This window comes from Carcharhinus amblyrhynchos, chromosome 18 (assembly GCF_965287045.1).
Source record: "Carcharhinus amblyrhynchos chromosome 18, sCarAmb.v2.hapA, whole genome shotgun sequence".
Lineage (NCBI taxonomy): Eukaryota > Metazoa > Chordata > Chondrichthyes > Carcharhiniformes > Carcharhinidae > Carcharhinus > Carcharhinus amblyrhynchos.
The window spans coordinates 12,021,337-12,039,941 of NC_137341.1; the positions used below are offsets into that span (position 1 = coordinate 12,021,337).

The following is an 18,605-nucleotide window of genomic DNA, read 5'->3' on the forward strand; positions in this document are numbered from 1 at the left end:
GATCAGCTTGCCCTGACATATTTCATTGTTCTGAGGACATCTCTGAAAACCATTTACCTGCTGTCCCAGACACCTTTCAGCAACAACACTGGCTCATTCTTTTGCCAACACCATTCCTCAACTCCGACTTGGATTTTATCCAGGACTCCTATTTTAGTGATGTCTCATAGATCTGCCTCTAGCCTACCATGGTAGACTTTCCAGATAACTGACATTTTAACTTAAACATTTGAAAAAGCAGTAGTTCCCTCATTGTTCATGCTGCTGCTGAGACTTCAAGCAGTTTCTACTCCCAAAGCCGAGATGCCACATTTCATTACAGTTGAAATTATATTCAAGGTACCCACTTCTGGCACTGTGATACCTGTCCCCTACTTCCATATGGCTCTGCTACCTTCTTCAAATCTTGTGCTCTCCATCAGTGTTATAACATAACCAATGGCAACATACTGTGCTAGAAATAGGAAGTAGATGGGGATTGGGGGGATGCATTAGCTCCCAATGGTTGCATAATGAAGGATCTTTATTTAACCTTTACTTCACTTTGGATTTACTTTGTGAAGTTGATTTTCTTGTTTATTATTGTTTGTTACCAAGGACTCTTGCTGCTGGATGAACAAATCAGAACAAAGTTTTCTGTTAAGAATTCTACTGTAGACTATTCATGGTATAATAAGCATTTTGAAAAATGACAGTTCTGCAGCTTAGTGCAGTGGAGAAACAACGAATGAATGGCGACAAGATTAATTAATGTACTAGGTTGTATGTGATAAGAACAAAATATGCTGAAAGTTTTTAGCATGTCAGGCAATGGCAACTAATCAACCTGAAACATTAGGTGTAGGTGTAGGAAAATGCTTTGTTGAAAAGGTGGCGCGGGCTCGTTGGGCCAAAGGGCCTGTTTCCCGTGCTGGGTTGCTCTTTGTTATTTTTTTCTCTCTGCTGATACTGCCCAGCATGGGGTTTTCCACCATTTTTTACTCTGAGTTCAAGTTTTCAGGACTTCCAGTATTTTGCTTCTGTATTTGGCTGCAAGGGAATGTGGTTGCGTTGTAAGCAGAAGATGGAATGGAAGAAAGAAATGAAGAGAATGGAAGCAAACACAGTAATTTGCTTGAGCAAACAAAATGAGAACAATCAGGCCAAAAAAAAAGCCAGATGGAAAACCAATGGCATTAAGAGAATAAATTCATGGAAGATAGACAGTAAAGATCCTGTAACTTAATATGAGCAATGGCATGCCAGATCCATTTTTCTTAAATTTTCAAGAAGTATTCATCTGTCAAGATTGTAAGAGAGTGCATCTCACTCAAATGTTCTCTTACACAACAAAACTGCAAATCCTTCCCTCAACAACTGTAGAGTCACAGAGGTTTACAGCATGGAAACAGACCCTTCGGCCCAACTTGTCAATGCAGCCCTTTTTTTTTAAACCCCTAAACTAATCCCAATTGCCCCTATTTGACCCATAGCCCTTGATACCCATCTTACCCATGTAACTATCTAAATGCTTTTTAAAAGACAAAATTATACCCGCCTCTACTATCACCTCTGGCAGCTTGTTCCAGACACTCACCACCCTCTGGTCAAATCAAGCCAAACCTTTTATGGCTGTACAGGGAATTAATGCTTGTCCCCAAGTGGTGAGCAACATGCCCCCATTAGCCCTGGGCACGAACACATTTTTCAAATAAGCCTACTCATCTGAAACTAAAGATCGATTCCTTTTGTGACCCACCCCTTTAACTTTCCTCACACTGAATTCACTTCATCAACTCTTGACTTATAGGTAAATGCAAAGATAGTCTCGAAAAAATAACTCCCCTGGAATTCCTGGGCTTAGAAGGTTTGGAGGGGCTTTCCCCTGGATTCCCAGAATAGCTGTGATGTGTGGGGCATTCTTGCTCTGCTACTTTGTTGCACTTTTATAGCTGACGCAGCAAATAGCTGGAGCAAAAACAGAAAATGCTGGAAAATCTCAGCAGGTCTGACAGCTTCTGTGCAGAGAGAATAGAGCTAGCATCAAGTCTGGATGACCCTTCATCAGAGCTGAAGACATAGAAAATAGGACAAGATTTATACTGTAAGGATGGTGGGGGATGGGGGAGGAGAGAGAAATTGACAAAGATGTCACAGACAAAAGATATGGGGAATTTAAATAATGATAAAGGCTGAGAATGGTATTAATAGTGTCCATTAAGAGATTGGAATGTGTCAAAAGATAATGTGAGCATGTGACAGATGGCCTTAGTTGGGTGGAGTTGGGGGAAGTGAGGGGGCAGTGAGAAAGAAGATGAAAAGCAACATTTTAGAAGTAGACAAATGAAATAATGGCAGAAATGAAAATGAAAAATAAAAACATTAAGTAATAAAAGCAGATTAATCTGACAAGAAGAAATGAAATGAAATGAAATAAATGGAAATGGAGTGGTGTTGGAGGTGTTCATGCTCTGAAATTGTTGAACTCAATACAAGTCTGAAAGCACCTAATCGGAAATGAGCTGTGGTTCCTCCAGTTTTCATTGGGCTTCACTGGAACACCGCAAAAAGCCAAGAATAGTCATGGCGACAAGAGAGTAGGGTGGTGCTTTGAAGTGGCAAGCGATAGGAAGGACTGAGTCCTGCTTGCGGGTGAATCAAAGGTGTTCCGAAAAGCTGTTATCAAGTCTGCATTTTGTCTCTCCAATATAGAACAGACCACATTGGGAACGGCAAATGCAATACATCAGCCTTGAACCCCTATTCCTCTTCAACATGAAGCATAATGTCAACCAAGAACACAATAAGTGCCTGGTATATCATTTTCACATTTTGGTTCGGGATGAAAGTCTCTTTTAAAAAAATGGTTTTGATGTCTTGGCAGCACTGAGAGAGACTGTTTGCTTAATAAAAAACATACAAATATTTTTTCTTAATTAGTCAAAAGGGCCCCACAACAGGAGAAGCATCAGGGCCCATGATTTCTCTCCTGGGCCCTCATTCTACGATGCAGTCATACACTTCAGTAAATCGTTTTGGTTAAAGCTTGGGTTAGAAAGGGAACAACTTGAATACAATGTCAAGAGAAAGGATATTTTTGAAAAGCTCATACTGAAGTACTGCATTTAATTCTGGGCTTCACATTTTTATCAGGTTATCAAGGCCTTCCAAAAGTTGGAGAGATTTGTTGGAATAGAACAAGATATAACAGGCTTCACATTATATCAAGAGACTGGAGAAGCTGTGGTTCATCTCAAAGCACGAAAGGTCAAGAGGAAATTTGATAGTAATGTTCAAAATCATGAAGGATTCTGGTAGAATGGCTAAGGATATGGAGGCAGAGTCAGGGAGTGAGACTAATTGGCTAGCTCTTACAAACGGTATAGATGTAAGGTGCCAAATAGCCACCTTCTGTGCTGTGCTGCTTGATGATTGCAAAAACTTAATCTCATCAGATATGGTCCTAATCAGTGTTTTGAGGAAACTCTTAGTGCAAAGGTGGCATTGTTTGGGACAACCAAGAAAAATGCCACACAGAGCAATATAATGACATGAAATATTTTAAATTAAGATCCCACTACCATCTTTTTCTGTTGATCACAAAGCTTCTGTTCACTTCCAAATAATTGTAATAATTTACTTACACATTCAAATCCCAGATTTCATTTGTCATAATCAGTTCTTCAACAAACTGTTCTTCTATATCAGGAAACAGATTTACCTGCAAGAAAAGCCAAGCTAAATTGAAATGGCATTTGAGAAAAATGAAATCTTGGTTAGCGGAATATCAGATACAAGAAGAGTTTACTGTCCACAAAACAAAACTGAATTTGTATTACTCTTATGCACCAGAGACATTACTCTGTTAACCCAATGCCATGGTAACTCAAATTCTTGGTGAATATTTTGTTCTCGAAGTTGGAGGGGGCAAACTATTTTTCCACAGTCGTCACTGTCTTGTAGCTTCTAAGATTGTCTATTTATTGCAGACTGTATTACTGTTCAGCTGCATGCAGGATTCAAGGCAACGGGTTAACACTGCAGTATTCCATATCTTTACAGGTAAAAGGTTTTCAAACCATTATTAGTCTGGTGGGTTCAAAACCAAAGCAGCAGATCTGAAAGGGCAATTTTTAAAAATTCAATTGCAGGGTATCATTAGCAAGGCTACTGTTCTGACGTTCATAACAGCATTCCAAAAGTGACAAGCTGTCTTCTTCAACTGCTATACTCCATTTGATGCAGACTTTCACCGTGTCATCAGGGAGGGAATTCAAAGATTTTGACCCAGTGACAGTGAGTAGGGGCCGAATATAGTTTCAACCTTAGCAAGCTGCTTCACTAAACCTTGCACATGATACCTATCACATGATGACATGTGCACTGGTGGTGAAGGGAGTGAGTGTTTGAGATGGCAATGGGGTGCTCATCAAGCGAGCTGCTTTATCTTGGATGGTATCAAGCTTCTTGAATGTCACTGGAGCTCCACTTTCACCCAGGCAAGTGTGGAGTATTCCATCACATTCCTCACTCTGTAGATGATGGAACAGCTGTGGGGAGTCAGGAGATGAGTTGCCACAGAATTTCCAGCTCTGACCTGCTCTTAAAGCCACAGTATTTTCCATTAATTCACAACTGGTTTCAACTTTGCTAAAGCTCCTTCTAAACTCTGCCAATTCCTGCCTTGAACTCAACAGTAGTCATTTTCTCCTCATCTCTGGAATTCAGCTCTTCCACCCATCTTCGGACTAAGGCTGCAATGAGATCTGGAATCGAGTGGTCCCGGCAAAGTGTAAATTGAGTATTGGTGAGCAAGTTATTGCTAAGTAAAAAGCTTGCTCGAACTGCTGACTGTAACATTGCTGGTGATTGAGAAGAGCGATGGGGCAGTACTCGGCCAGATTTGATTTGTCTTGCTTTTTTGTCGACATGCATATTTGGGTAATATTCCACTTTGTTGGGTAGATGTCAAAGTTATTGCTGAACTGGTGCAGTTTGGCTACAGATGCAGCTATTTTTGAAGAACAAGTCATCAACACTACAGTGTTGAAGCTGATGGGGCCTTTGTTGTATTAAGTGCACTCATGTCAAATGAAGTGATGTTAGCTCAAGACTGGTATCAGGGATGGTGGGGGCATCAGGTGGTGGCTGAGCTGAAACCTGGTCTTTGCCACATATGCTGGATTCTACACCATTGAGAATGGCAATGTTTCTTGGGCCTCTTCGTCCAATCATTTGCAACTGTCCACCACCATGCACAACGCGGCAGAGCTTTGATCTGATCAGCTGAGAATGGGCTCCGTATGTTATCTTTACAACATGCTTCTTGTGTTGTTGTCGTGCACCTAGTCCTGTGTTGTAACTCACCTGGTTGACATCTCATATTTAGATATGCCTAATGCTGCTCCTCTATGCTCCCTGAACCAGGGTGCACTGAGGAATACGCTGAGCCATCAGTTTATAGAGCAAGAAAAATACCCATAATGGAAAGCTGCCAAAAGAAATTCTTTTACAGTCAAATATCTGTCCAATTCCTTTTAAGCTCTTAATAATAGATTATCCTGCACCTCCTCTGCCATCTCCAAATTGGATTACCCCAGTGAAGTCAGCTTTCTCATTGCTGCAATTAAATATTACTTTGCATTTCTTACAAGGTCACTTTGCACATGATTGACACAGCAGCTTACTTTCAAACACAGTTGCAGCACTCTCTGCTGAAACAGTTGCTAAAGGAAAAGGAAATGTTGCTACACTGAGGCAGAAAAGATGCCAATACAGATTTTGACCAATGCTTCAATAAGCGTGCTACAGGACAACCCACCCTCTTCCAGATACCGAAACAAATCAACACAACAACACCCTGTGTTTTAAAATGTCCCAAGATGCTTCACAGGAACAAACAAACACCAACCCACACAAGGAGATAACATAAGAACATAAGAAATAGGAGCAGGAGTAGGCCATCTAGCCCTTCGAGCCTGCCCCGCCATTCAATAAGATCATGGCTGATCTGTCGTGGCTCAGTTCCACTTTCCCGCCCTCTCCCCATTACCCTTAATCCCCTCTCTTATCAAAAACCCATCAACCCGCTTCTTAAAAATATTTAGTGAGGCAGCCTCCACCACTTCAACGGGTAGAGAATTCCAGAGATTCACCACCCTTTGAGTGAAGAAGTTCCTCCTCAACTCCGTTCTAAACCGCCCCCACTTTATCTTGAGGCTGTGCCCCCTAGTCCTACTGTCTTTTTTGAGCGGGAAGAGTCTCTCCACCTCTATCCTATCCATCCCATTCATCATCTTATACGTCTCAATGAGATCTCCCCTCATTCTTCTAAGCTCTAACGAGTACAAGCCTAGTTTATTCAGCCTCTCCTCATAGCTCAACCCCCTCAACTCCGGTATCAGCCTAGTCAACCTCCTCTGCACTCCCTCCAAGGCCAAAATATCTTTGCGCAGGTTGAATGATCAAAAACTTGGTCAAAAGTAGACTTGATGAAGCACAGCATGTTAAATAAAGAGATGGAAAGACATAGCAGTGAATTCCAGATCCTCAGACCTAGGTAGAAAACACAGCTGCGAGCAGCACACCAATGAAAATCTGGGATGCTTAGAGATCTCAGTGAGGTTTTCAATCTGGGGGAGACAATAGAAATGGGGAGGGGCAAGTTAGGGAGTCAAAAGCTGGGATGAGAATTTTAAAGTTAAAGTTTGTTTATTGTCACAAGTAGGCTTACATTGACACTGCAGTGAATTTTCTGTGAAAATCACCAAAAACTTAGATTTGCCTGACTGGGAGCCAACAGAGGTCAGCAAGTGAGCATGGGATTGAGGCAGTGGAGATGATAACTTCAGGCCATCAGAAAATATTAAAAACTTTCAATGTTTTTTTTGTGTTGATACTTTACCCTTCTGTCCCTCAGGTCGTCTGAAAGTTACCGCATCAAATCTGTGGTATAAGAAGGAATGCATAACCATGAATTGGCACTTCTAATTGGATGAAAAGAACAGGAGTTGTGAAGCACCAATGGACAACGTGGTGGTTAAAGTTGGGCACAAATTCATTTCCATGGATACAAGTTTGAACAGTGGTGCAAGAAAAAAGGTTAGGAGGCGAAACATTCCAGTTTAGAAGCCGAAAGAACATAGGAACAAAGTAAAAAGGATTTTATTTATGTAACTAATGACAAGGGAAAGAAAGAATCAATAAAGATCAGGGAAAGAAATCAAGTTCCAGTCATGCAGGAACAAATGAGTTCCAGATTCTTGTGACACGTAGGCCTCAAAGTAAAAAATGGTGCAGCAATTTGGAATGACGAGATTTTCGAGGAATTGGAAACTTATGGAGTTCATTAAAGAAAGACCAAACATGCACTTACGTAGCAGCTATTATCACCTTTGTAGGCAAAAGCGTTCTTTGGAATGGAGGAAACAATTTGGGTATAATGAGGTCCAACAAGCAGTGAAGGAGTAAATGAACAAATCAACTTTACTTTTAGGTGTTGGCCCAGGAAACCGTCCCTGCTCTTCCAGCAATACCACAGGATCTTTTACGTCCATCTGACAATGCAGCTCTCACTCTGTACTGAATTGGAGCGTTCGCCTAGATTGTGTGCGGAAATCTCAAGAGGTGTTTGACCCATGATCTTCCAACTTGGACAAGAGCGCAACCATTTAGCTGGCTTATCTTAAAGAGTGTACATTTGGCTACATATTCAGCTGGTTCAGTAATAAAAATGAAAGCTGTAAGCACCAAGAAAAATAATTGCAGCAAGACAAAAGGTTTAAAACAACAGCCTTTCAGGATCTATGTTTCAGCAAATGTGTTTAAAACATCATTTCCACATTGCAGCAAGATCTTTCAATGCAGCAAGATCTTTCGAGCACTATAATATTAAAATTTCATTTAATAAATTTGATAACTTTTTTATATTATTGATCATTCACATTAGCCATGATCATGCAACTTAACAGATCTCTGAATTACAATATTTATTGTTTGGTAGTTTATTAATTACTGTGTCTTGACTCAACCACACCAGGATAATTCAAGGTGAGCAGTAAAGAGCTTCGTTCAGACAACTATTTGAACACAGCAACTCTGTATAGGTTTCAAAGTCTTCGATGCAAGATGGACATGATGCACAAAGTATTAGGCAATCTGGACAGGGAAAACAAATCTAAAAGAAATGCTTTCGTGATCATTGGGCCTCAGTAACACATAATTCTATACCTGAAATGACAATCAAAGCATTATAAAGAAAAGGCAGACAGAAGTGAAAGTTAACTGTGCTGTTTAAGATTAGCAGAATCAGGGTTGTAATTTAAATCCGATAAAATATACTAACTGCCAGGATATATAAACCTATTTTATAGATTTTTTTTAATGTTCATTCATGTTGTTGTGTTGTGTTGTGTTGTGCTCATTCATGTTGTAGGCGTTGTTGGCTAGGCCAGCATTTATCTTCCATGTATTTCTGTGGCTGGTCCAGTTCAGTTTCAGGACAATAGTAACTCCCAGGATGTTTATAGTGAAAGATTTATTGACAGTAATTCCATTTAGTGTCAAGGGGAGATGGTTAGATTCTCCATTGTTGGGGAGATTCATTGCCTGGCACTTGGTGTGGCACAAATGTTACCTGCCACTTATCAGCCCATCCCTGAATATTGTCCAGATCTTGCTGCACATGAACATGGACTGCTTCAGTATAAGGAATTGAGAATGCTAGTGAAGATTGAGAAATCAGCAGCAAACAACCCCACTTGCGACTTGATGGAAGCAAAGTCATTGATGAAGTAGCTAAGACGGTTGGGCGAGTACATTATGATGAGGAACTCACAGAGTGGTGTCCTGAGACGGAGAGGATTAAGCTCTCAACAACCACAACCAACTTCCTTTGTGCTAAGCTCGAAAACAGAGTTTTCCCTGATTTTCTTTTACTCCAGTTTTGTCAGGGTTCTTCCACGCTACAATCAGCCAAATGCTGCCTTTGCTCTCAAGGCAGTCAATCCCACCTCAGAATTCAGCTCTTTTGTCCATGTTTGAATGAACACTGTACCAAGGTCAGGAACTAAATGGCCCTGGTGGAGCCCACATAGCATGTGAACAGTTTACTGTTGAGATCATGCATATTGATAATGCTGTTGTTGATACTTTCAATCACTTTGCTGATGATCGAAAGTAGACTGATGGGCGGGAATTGACTGGATTGGACTGTATTCCTTTTTGCGGACAGGACATCCCTGGGCAATCTTCTAGATTATCAGGTAGATGTCAATGCTGTTGCAGGAACACCTTGGTGAGGGACACGGCTAGTTTTGGACCACAAGTCTTTGCTTGCTATTGCTCAAATATTGTCAGGGCCCATAGTCTTTTGAGGGTCCAATGCCTTCAACTATTTTGTGAAATCATACGCAGTGAATCAAGTTTGTTGAAGGTTGGCATCTCTGATGCTGGGCACCTCAGGAGGAAGCCAGGATGGACTATCCACTTGTTACTTCTGGTTGAAGATTACTGCAAAAGGTTCACCCATTATTGAGGATGGGTTTATTTGAGAAGTGTCCACCTCTTTGTTATTTAATTGTCCACCACCATTGATGACTCGATGTGTCAGGACTGAGAGTTTAGACCTGATTTGTTGATGTGGAATTGCTTAGCTCTTTCTCTCGTTAGCATGCTGTATATGCTGTTTGACATGCAAGAAATCCTGGGCCATAGCTTCACCAGATTGACACCGCATTTTTAGGTGTGCCTGATACTTGTCCTGCCACATCCTCTGCATGCTTCATTAATTCCCCTCCTTGGTGTTAATGGTGCAGTGAACAAAGAATAACAAAAATTACACAGGAATAGGCCCTTCAGCCCTCCAAGTCTGTACTGACTGTGCTGTCCGACTGAATTAAAACCCCCTACCCTTCCAGTGACCATATCCCTCGATTCCTATCCTATTCATGTACTTATCCAGTTGCCCCTTAAGAGTCACTACTGTATCCGCTTCCACTACCTCCCCTGGCAGTGGGTTGCAGGTACCCACCACGCTCTGTGTAAAAAATCTGTCTCGTACATCTCCTTTAAACCTTGCCCCTCGCACCTTAAACATGTGCCCCCGAGTAATTGACTCTTGCACCCTGGGAAAAAGCTTCTGACTATCCATTACGTCCATACCTCTCAATCTTGTAGACTTCTATCAGGTCACCTCTTAACCTCTTGTCGTTCCAGTGAGAACGATCCAAGTTTCTCCAACCTCTCCTCATAACTAATGCCCTCCATACAGGCAACATCATGGTAAATCTTTTCTGTATCCTCTCCAAAGCCTCTACATCCTTCTGGTAGTGTGACAACCAGAATTGAACACTATATTCCAAGTGCGGCCTAATTAATATTCTATAAAGCTGCAACATGACTTACCATTTTTTAAATTCAATACCCCGACCAATGAAGGCAAGCATGCTGTCTGACTTTTTGACTACCTTTTCCACCTGCATTGCCACTTTCAGTGACCTGTGTACTTGTACACCCAGATTCCTTTGCCTATCAATATTCTTAAGGGTTCTGCCATTTATTGTGTATTTCCTATCTGTACGAGACCTTCCAAAACACATTACCTCACATTTGTCCGGATTAAACTCCATCTGCCATCTCTCCACCCAAGTCTCCAACCGATCTATATCCTGCTGTATCCCTGGAGGATCCTCATCACTGTCCACAAATCCACCAACCTTTCTATCATCCGCAAACTTATCAAACCAGTTACATTTTCCTCCAAATCAATTATATATATTACAAACAGGAAAGGTCCCAGCACTGTTCCCTGAGGAATGCCACTTGTCGCAGCCTTCCATTCAGAAATGCATCCTTCCACTGATACCCTCTGTCTTTTGACCAAACTAGTTTTGTATCCACCTTGCCAGTTCACCTCTGATCCCATGCAACTTCACCTTCTACACCAGTCTGCATGTCAAAGGCCTTAGTGAAATCCATGTAGACAACATCCACTGTCCTTCCCTCAATCATCTTTGTCACTTCCTTAAAAAGACTTGATCAAGTTACTGAGACATGACCTCCCCTTTACAAAACCATGTTGCTTCTCACTAATACATCCATTTATTTCCAAGTGGGAATAAATCCTGTCTTGAAGAATCCTCTCCAGTAATTTCCATACCATTGCTATAAGGCTCACCAGCCTGTAATTACCTGGATTATTCTTCTTTAACAAAGGAACAACATTAGCTATTCTCCAATCCTCTGCGACCTCCCCTGTAACATAGAGATGGACTGGGGGGAAGCACAGTAAGAAGTCTCACAACACCAGTTTAAAGTCCAACAGGTTTATTTGGTAGCACAAGCACTGCTCCTTCATCAGGTGAATGGGAGTTCTCGACCTGATATGCTGCAGAAAAGCATGGCCCAAGGCATAGCACATTGGGGAGACCATGCAGGCCGTACAACAACGGACGAATGAATACCACACGACAATCACCAGGCAAGGAGTGTTCTCTTCCTAATGGGGAACACTTGAGCAGTCATGGGCCTCTATCTTCTGGCAAGCATTCTTCAAAGCAGCCTTCACAGCACACGACAACACACAATTGCAATTATTTTGTAAATTGAGCTTGTGTCTTTATATGCCCTGTTTGTGAATAGAACTCCCACTCACTTGATGAAGGAGCAGCGCTCTGAAAGCCTGTGGCTTGTGCTACCAAATAAATCTGTTGCACCTTATCCTGGTGTGAAACTTCTTACTGACCCTCTCCTCTAGCCAGTGAGGATACAAAGATTTCTCTCAAGGCCCCAGCAATTTCTTCCCTTGCCTCTTTCAGTATTCTGGGGTATATCCCATCAGACCCTGGGGACTGTCTATCTGATTGTTTCTGAAGAACCCCAATACCTCTTCCTTTTTGATCTCAACATGACAAACTATTCACACATCCTTTTCCAAACTCATCACCCATCAAGTCCTTCTCTTTGGTGAATACTGACGTAAAGTACACATTTAATACCTCATCCATTTCCTCTGGTTCTATGCACAGATTCCCTCTCTTGTCCTTGAGTGGGCGAACCCTCTCCCTGGCTATCCTCTTGCTCTTTATGTATAAAAAGCCTTGGGGTTTTCCTTAATCCTGCTGGCCAATGCCTCTTCATGACCTCCTTTAGCCCTCCTTACTCGATAAGTTTCTTTCTCCTTTCCTTCTAGTCCACACTTGCTTCAAGTGTTCCCAGCCTCCGAGCTTTGACAAATGCTTCCTTTTTCTCTTCGACTAGGCTCACAATATCTCTCGTTATGCAAGTTTCCCAAAACTTGCCCTTCATCCTTACAGCAATGTGCCAGTCCTGAATCCCTATCAACTTACACTTGAAAGCCTCCCACATGCAGATGTTGATTTGCCCTTAATTTTCTGCCCCCAATTTACAGTTTCTATTATTGTAATTAGCCTTCCCCCAATTAGGCACCTTAACTTGAGGATTACACTTATCTTTATCCATCAGTACCTTAAAGCTTACTGAATTGTGGTCACTGTTCCCAAACTGCTCCCCTACTAAAACATGGATCACCTGGTCGGGCTCATTCACCAATACCAGGTCCAGTATGGCCCCTTCCTAGTTAGACTATCTCCACACTGTTTCAAGAAGCCCTCCTGGATGCTCCTTACGAGCTCTGCCCCATCCCTGCACTTAGCACCGAGTGAATCCCAGTTAATATCGGGGAAGTTAAAATCTGCCACAACAACCCTGCTACTTTTACATCTTGCCAAAATCTGCCTACATATCTGTTCCTCTACCTCCTGCTGGTAGGTGGCCTATAGTAAACCCCCAACATTGTGACTACACTTTTTCCTATTCCTGAGCTTCACCCATATTGCCTCGCTGTATGAGCCCTCTGCGATGTTGTCCCGGAGTACAGCTGTGATATTCTCTTCAAACAATAGTGCAACCCCCCCACCTCTTGTACATCCCCCTCGATCCTGCCTGAAACAGCTGTATCCTGGAATGTTAAGCTGCCAATCCTGTCCCTCCCTTAACCAAGTCTTTGTAATGGCAACAATATCATAATTCCAAATACTAATCCAAGCTCTAAATTCATCGACCTCAACTGTTAAACTTCTTGCACTGAAACAAATGCACTTCAGTCCACCAAACCCTCTTTGATAAGCAACCCCACCTGGCCTGCTGTTTCTCAAGAGTCTTACTGGTCCTACTTTCTGGTTCCCCTTCAGCTCATTCAATTTTGTTTTGGATTCCAGCCCCCTGCCAAACTAGTTTAAATTCTCCCATATGACACTAGCAAACCTCCCGAACAGAATATTTATGCCCTTCCAATTTTGATGCAACCCATCCTTCTTGTACACCTGCCCTGGAATAGACCCCAATGGTCCAGATATCTGAAACCCTCCCCCTCCTGCAAAAACTGTTTAGTCACATGTTGTGCTGCACTGTTTTCCAATTCCTAGCCTCACTAGCACGTGGCACAGGGAGTAATCCTGAGATTACAACCCTAGAGGTCCTGTTTTTTAACTTTCCTCCTAACTCCCTAAACTGCTGCTGCAGGACCTTACCACTTTTTCTACCTATGTCATTAGTACCAATATGTACCTCAACCTCTCCCTTCAGAACGCTTTCTGTCTATTCACAGACATTCGAGTCTCTGGCACCAGGGAGGCAACATACCGTCCCTGAGTCTCTTTCACATACACAGAAGCACCTATCTGTACCCCTAACTATAGAGTCCCCTATTACTATTGCTCTAGTCCTCTGTCCCTCCCTGCTTATCAAAACCACTGCTTTGGCTGCTGCTGCTGTTATCCCCTGATAGGTCATCTCCCCCAACAGTATGCAAAATGGTGTACTTGTTAGAGAGAGGGATGACCACAGGCGATTCCTGCACTGACTGCCTGCCATCGAGTGGTCACTCATCGATCTGCCTGCACCTTCGGTGCAACCACATCTCTAAAGCTCCTAACTACCACACTTTCCCTAAGTGCATCCAACTGCTGCTCCAACCTGTCCACGCAGTCTCTGGAGAGCTGCAATTGGCTGCACTTCCTGCAGATGTTGTCGTCTGAGACGCTGGAAGCATCACAGATCTCCCACATCTCTTACCTTCACTTTTACCTCATCACAGTGGCCTTTTTTTTAAAGACGGAGGGAGGGAAGGAAGGAAGGAGGGAAACACCAATGTAGTGTTTTGGGCTTGCCACTCCTCGACACCAGATCTTCTGCTTCCCACTTCTTGGTAGATGTTACTGGTCCAACTTCTCCCAGAACGCACCAGTGAAGTCCCTCAGCTGCTTCTACCGGATCTACTGGAGTCGAGGATATGCCGTGTCGTGAGGTTATTGGTTAAGGATGTTGACTATATTTTGTTGCTGCTGATGCCACTATGCCTGATGGATGCGCAGTTTTGAGTTGCTAGACCTCTTCGAAATCTATCCTATTTAGTAAAGTGGTAATGTAGTAACAACATGGTGCAGAGTATCCTCAATGTGAAGACAGGACTCTGTCAATATAAATCTTTTAAATCTCCAATTTGACTAAAATATCAGAATGCAATACTTTATGAAATGTTAACCTTTTGGTTCTGTGCTGCCACACTGGGCTCCCCCAAATTATCAGAGTTTAGGATATCAAAATAGATCATAGCAGGGTTCAATTGACAGCATTATTTTCCAAGTCAGAATTCTGGGTTTCCAGCTTCAATCCAGTATTTCAATAAAGAATTGAGGTCTATGCTACAGTGGAAGGAATGCCACACTCATGTGTCAACCTTCAGATGCGATGGAAGCAACATTGATAGATTAAACAAAAGGGCGAAACAGTGACAAACAGAAATCAAAGTATGGAAATGTGAGTTCATCTAATTTGGACCTAAAAAGAATACAGTATGGTACTACACAAATGCTGGAAAGCTGGAAATAATGGAGGTACAACGAGACTGGGAATCGAGGTATATAATCATTAAAACTTCATGAACATGTATAGAATACGATCACATTATCCAGTGTAGTGCTAGCCTTTATATCTACAGGAATAAAAGTCATATTTCAGTTATACAAAGTCATGTCTGACTATATCTGGAATACTGAGAGTAGTTCTGGGCATTGGTGGCCTTGGAGGAAGTGCAGTGTCCATTTACTAGAATGAAACTCTGAGGATTAAGCTACGGGAAGAGACTAAACAAACCAGGGCTGTATTCCCTAGAATTTAGGTGGTTTGAAAGGTGATTCAAAGTTTAAGATATTGAAGGGAACAAATCGGGCAGACTGGAGGAAACCAAACACAACAGACTAACTGGCTTCTTTGAGTCAGACCTTTCAGGAGTGAAATTAGGAAACAGGTCTCCATGAAAAGGATAGTCAAAATTTGGAACACTTCTGCTAGTGGCAACTGATTGTCGATTTTATTTAACCAAATATATTAATATGAGGAAAAGGAAGTGAGTGGAGTTAGGCCACAGATCAGTAATAATTTCAGTGGCTTGTAGATCAAGCTTGAGGGGCTAAATAGCTTATTCCTATGAATTATTTGCTCTCAGATACTCAATGAACTCATGTTTAAAACCTGACAGAAACCAGGAAAGAATTCCTTTTTTGATACGGCGGTTTCATTAGAGTATAAGTAATAAAAGCAGGAGTAGGCCATGCAGCCTATTGAGCCTGCTCCACCATTTAATAATGGCTGATATGACTGTGGCCTCAGCCCCACTTTCCTACCCATACCCATAACCCTTAACTATCTTGTTGATCAACAATCAATATATTTAAGACCAAAGTGAACAATGGCTCCACTGTTCTATATGGAAGAGAACTAATGGCCCTCTAAGAAGAGATTCTTCCTCAACTTCAGTTTAAAAATAAGGAGTCATCCATTTAAGACAGTGTCCCCTTATTTTAGATTTCCACGAGAGGAAAGATCTACTAAGCGTCTATCCTTTCAAGACCCCTCAAGATCGTCCATGTTTCAATATGATCACCTCTCGCTCGAAGAAACTCCGGGTATAGGTCCACACTGCTCAAGCTTTCCTCATGAGATACCTCCTTCGCCCCAGCAATCAGCCTCATGACCCTTCCCTCTCAATTGCTTCCATTGCAACTACGTTCTTCCAAAGATAAGTAGATGAAATAGTACACCATACTCCGCATGCAATCTTACCCATGCCCTGTACAGTTGTTTCTGCTACATGCTGAGGAAGCATGTTAGGAATCATGAAATACGTTCATTTGAAACAGGTTAAACTGACTGAAGAGAGATTCAATGTACAAAGATAAACACTTACAGTTTCTTTCACGAGTGACTTCAAAATCTCTTGGCCTTCACCAGTCGCTTCCTCAAGATTCTCCAAGCCTAATATATTATCTATTACACCCTCCCCTTGGTTCGCCTGCCCAACTTGCTCATCATCAACCTGCTGAACCTCTTCTCTTACAGCTTCCTGTAAAATGTCTGGTTGAGCTAACACAGAGTCTTGCTCCCTCACTAGTATCACAGATGCTTCTTCCTGTGTTGCTTCCATCACTTTTGCTGCTGGAAAAAGAGGAATGGCCAGCAGTTCAATTTCATCAGTTTGGACACCTGGAGCCTGCACATCCTGAATGGGACCAAGAGCAACTCCAGGATCCACCCGATTTTGTTCTTCATTCCTTTGTGCAATGTGATGCTGATCCCCTGGGGCAATCTCCTGATTTTCGCTGACTCGCTGAGGAGCTTGGTCAGGTTCTGCCTTTTCCTCTACCATATTTGACATAAATTTAGGTTGAGCCACCAAGATAGACCTCCTCTCTTCCTGAAAGTTTCCTTTGCCTCCATGATTTTCAATCAGTAATTCCTCTTGCTGCACATTTCGCCATCCAGATGCAGGTTGGATGATGATAGGAGGTCGAATTTGTCGAACTGGGGTCTGGAAGAGATTTGACAAAATACAAGTAGTTAAAAATTAAGTCTGAAAAAGTGAATGTCAAATTTCTACATATATTAAAGGGGCTTAATGATGAAACATTAGCAGGAATTAATGGTGCAAGTCTTCTGTCCACACTTCAGCAACGTTCCCATTGAATTGCTGAAGATGGGGCGGTGGAATGGGCATAAGTCAGAAGAAATTCTGGGTTATGTATTTCTCTTCTTCTTTGATCCCAAGGACTTGAGCTGTCACTCAGTTTTCTTCAGAAATGCAAGCCAAATGCAAACTTGTATCAGACTTTGAAAATCATTTCACTTCATGAATAATAGCTAATAGCATGATGCAATGCACTACAATACAATACACTACAAAAGTCACTATCCTCAGTTAGATATTTTACCTTATTCATCTTGCTCAGGTGAAACGGCCCAAATAGTCGAGCACCATCTGCAAATCTGACTCATTAGTGCTGGGCCAGTACCTTTGCCAGGCAAGAATACACTTGCACATCAAGGAGTCCAACATTAATTTTTGAAAATTCATCACAAGCTGAGCAAAACCCGCATGGGAGTTCAGAGTGAAGATAAAATATTGTGGGAAAAAAAGCAACTTTAAATAAGTCCTAACTTAAACAGCTTCAAGTTATCAAATGACTCATCAAGCAATGAACAGAAACAAAACACAAAATGAATTCTAATTCGCAACAATTACAGTACTGATTTTATTTGAATTAGCAAAATGGGTGATTCAACTTTTTGCAGCTGAATTACATCATAAGAATATAAGAAATAGGAGCAGGAGTAGGCCATCAAGCCCCTCAAGCCTGCCCCACCATTCAATAAGATCATGGCTGATCTGAAGTGGATCAACTCCATTTTCCCGCTTTTTCCCCATAAGCCTTAATTCCCTTGTCTATCAGAAATCTATCGACCTGTGACTTAAATATATTCAACGAGGTAGCCTCCACCACTTCAATGGACAGGGAATTCCAGAGATTCACGACTCTGAGTGAAGAAGCTCCTCCTCAGCTCCATTCTAAACCGCACCCCTCCCCCGACCCCTTATTTTGAGACTGTGCCCTCTAGTTCTGCTATCCTTTCGAAGCGGGAAGGATCTCCCTACCCTCTACCCTATCTAGCCCCTTCATTATCTTATGTGTCTCTACAAGATCCCCCCTCAGCCTTCTAAACTTTAACGAGTACAGGCCCAGTCTATTCAATCTCTCTTCATAAGCCAACCCCTTCATCTCCGGTGTCAGCCTGGTGAACCTTCTCTGTACTCCCTCCAAGGCCAATATATTCTTTGGCAAATTAAGGGACCAAAACTGTGCACATGTTTTAGTTTAGTTACATTGTATATTTCACCAGTCTGTCTACTTGGACACTCCCTTTCCCATTCAACAGTTTAATAAATGATTGAGATTTGACTATGAGTGCAATGAAGCAAGGGGTAGATTGTTGATTAGACAACCATAACATGATTACGGAAAAAAAAAAACAGGAAACAAACAATGTCTTGAGGTAACGAAGAATGAACACAGTCCAGGGAGCTCTTCCATTCAATTAGATCATGACTGATATGTGATGGATGTGACTAAAATCCATTTAACTGTTTTTGAACCATTTTCCATGATACCCTTACCCAACAATCTCACTCTTGAAAGTTTCAGCTGACCCAATCAATCATAACAGTTTAGAAAAGATTTGCAATTTTCTACAGTGCATGGGAAGGAGCGCTT

General features: G+C 41.9%; 1 protein-coding gene across 1 annotated transcript in view; it reads right to left on the reverse strand.

The window, feature by feature from the left end:
• Positions 1–18,605, reverse strand: part of rnf216 (ring finger protein 216) — a 201,859-nt gene that overhangs the window by 143,958 nt on the left and 39,296 nt on the right. The window contains exons 4-5 of the mRNA XM_080206384.1: positions 16,247–16,867; positions 3,624–3,700 (exon numbers count right to left, since the gene is read on the reverse strand). Of these exons, the coding sequence (XP_080062510.1) occupies positions 3,624–3,700; positions 16,247–16,867 (698 nt within the window). The remainder of the gene's footprint in view (positions 1–3,623; positions 3,701–16,246; positions 16,868–18,605) is intronic.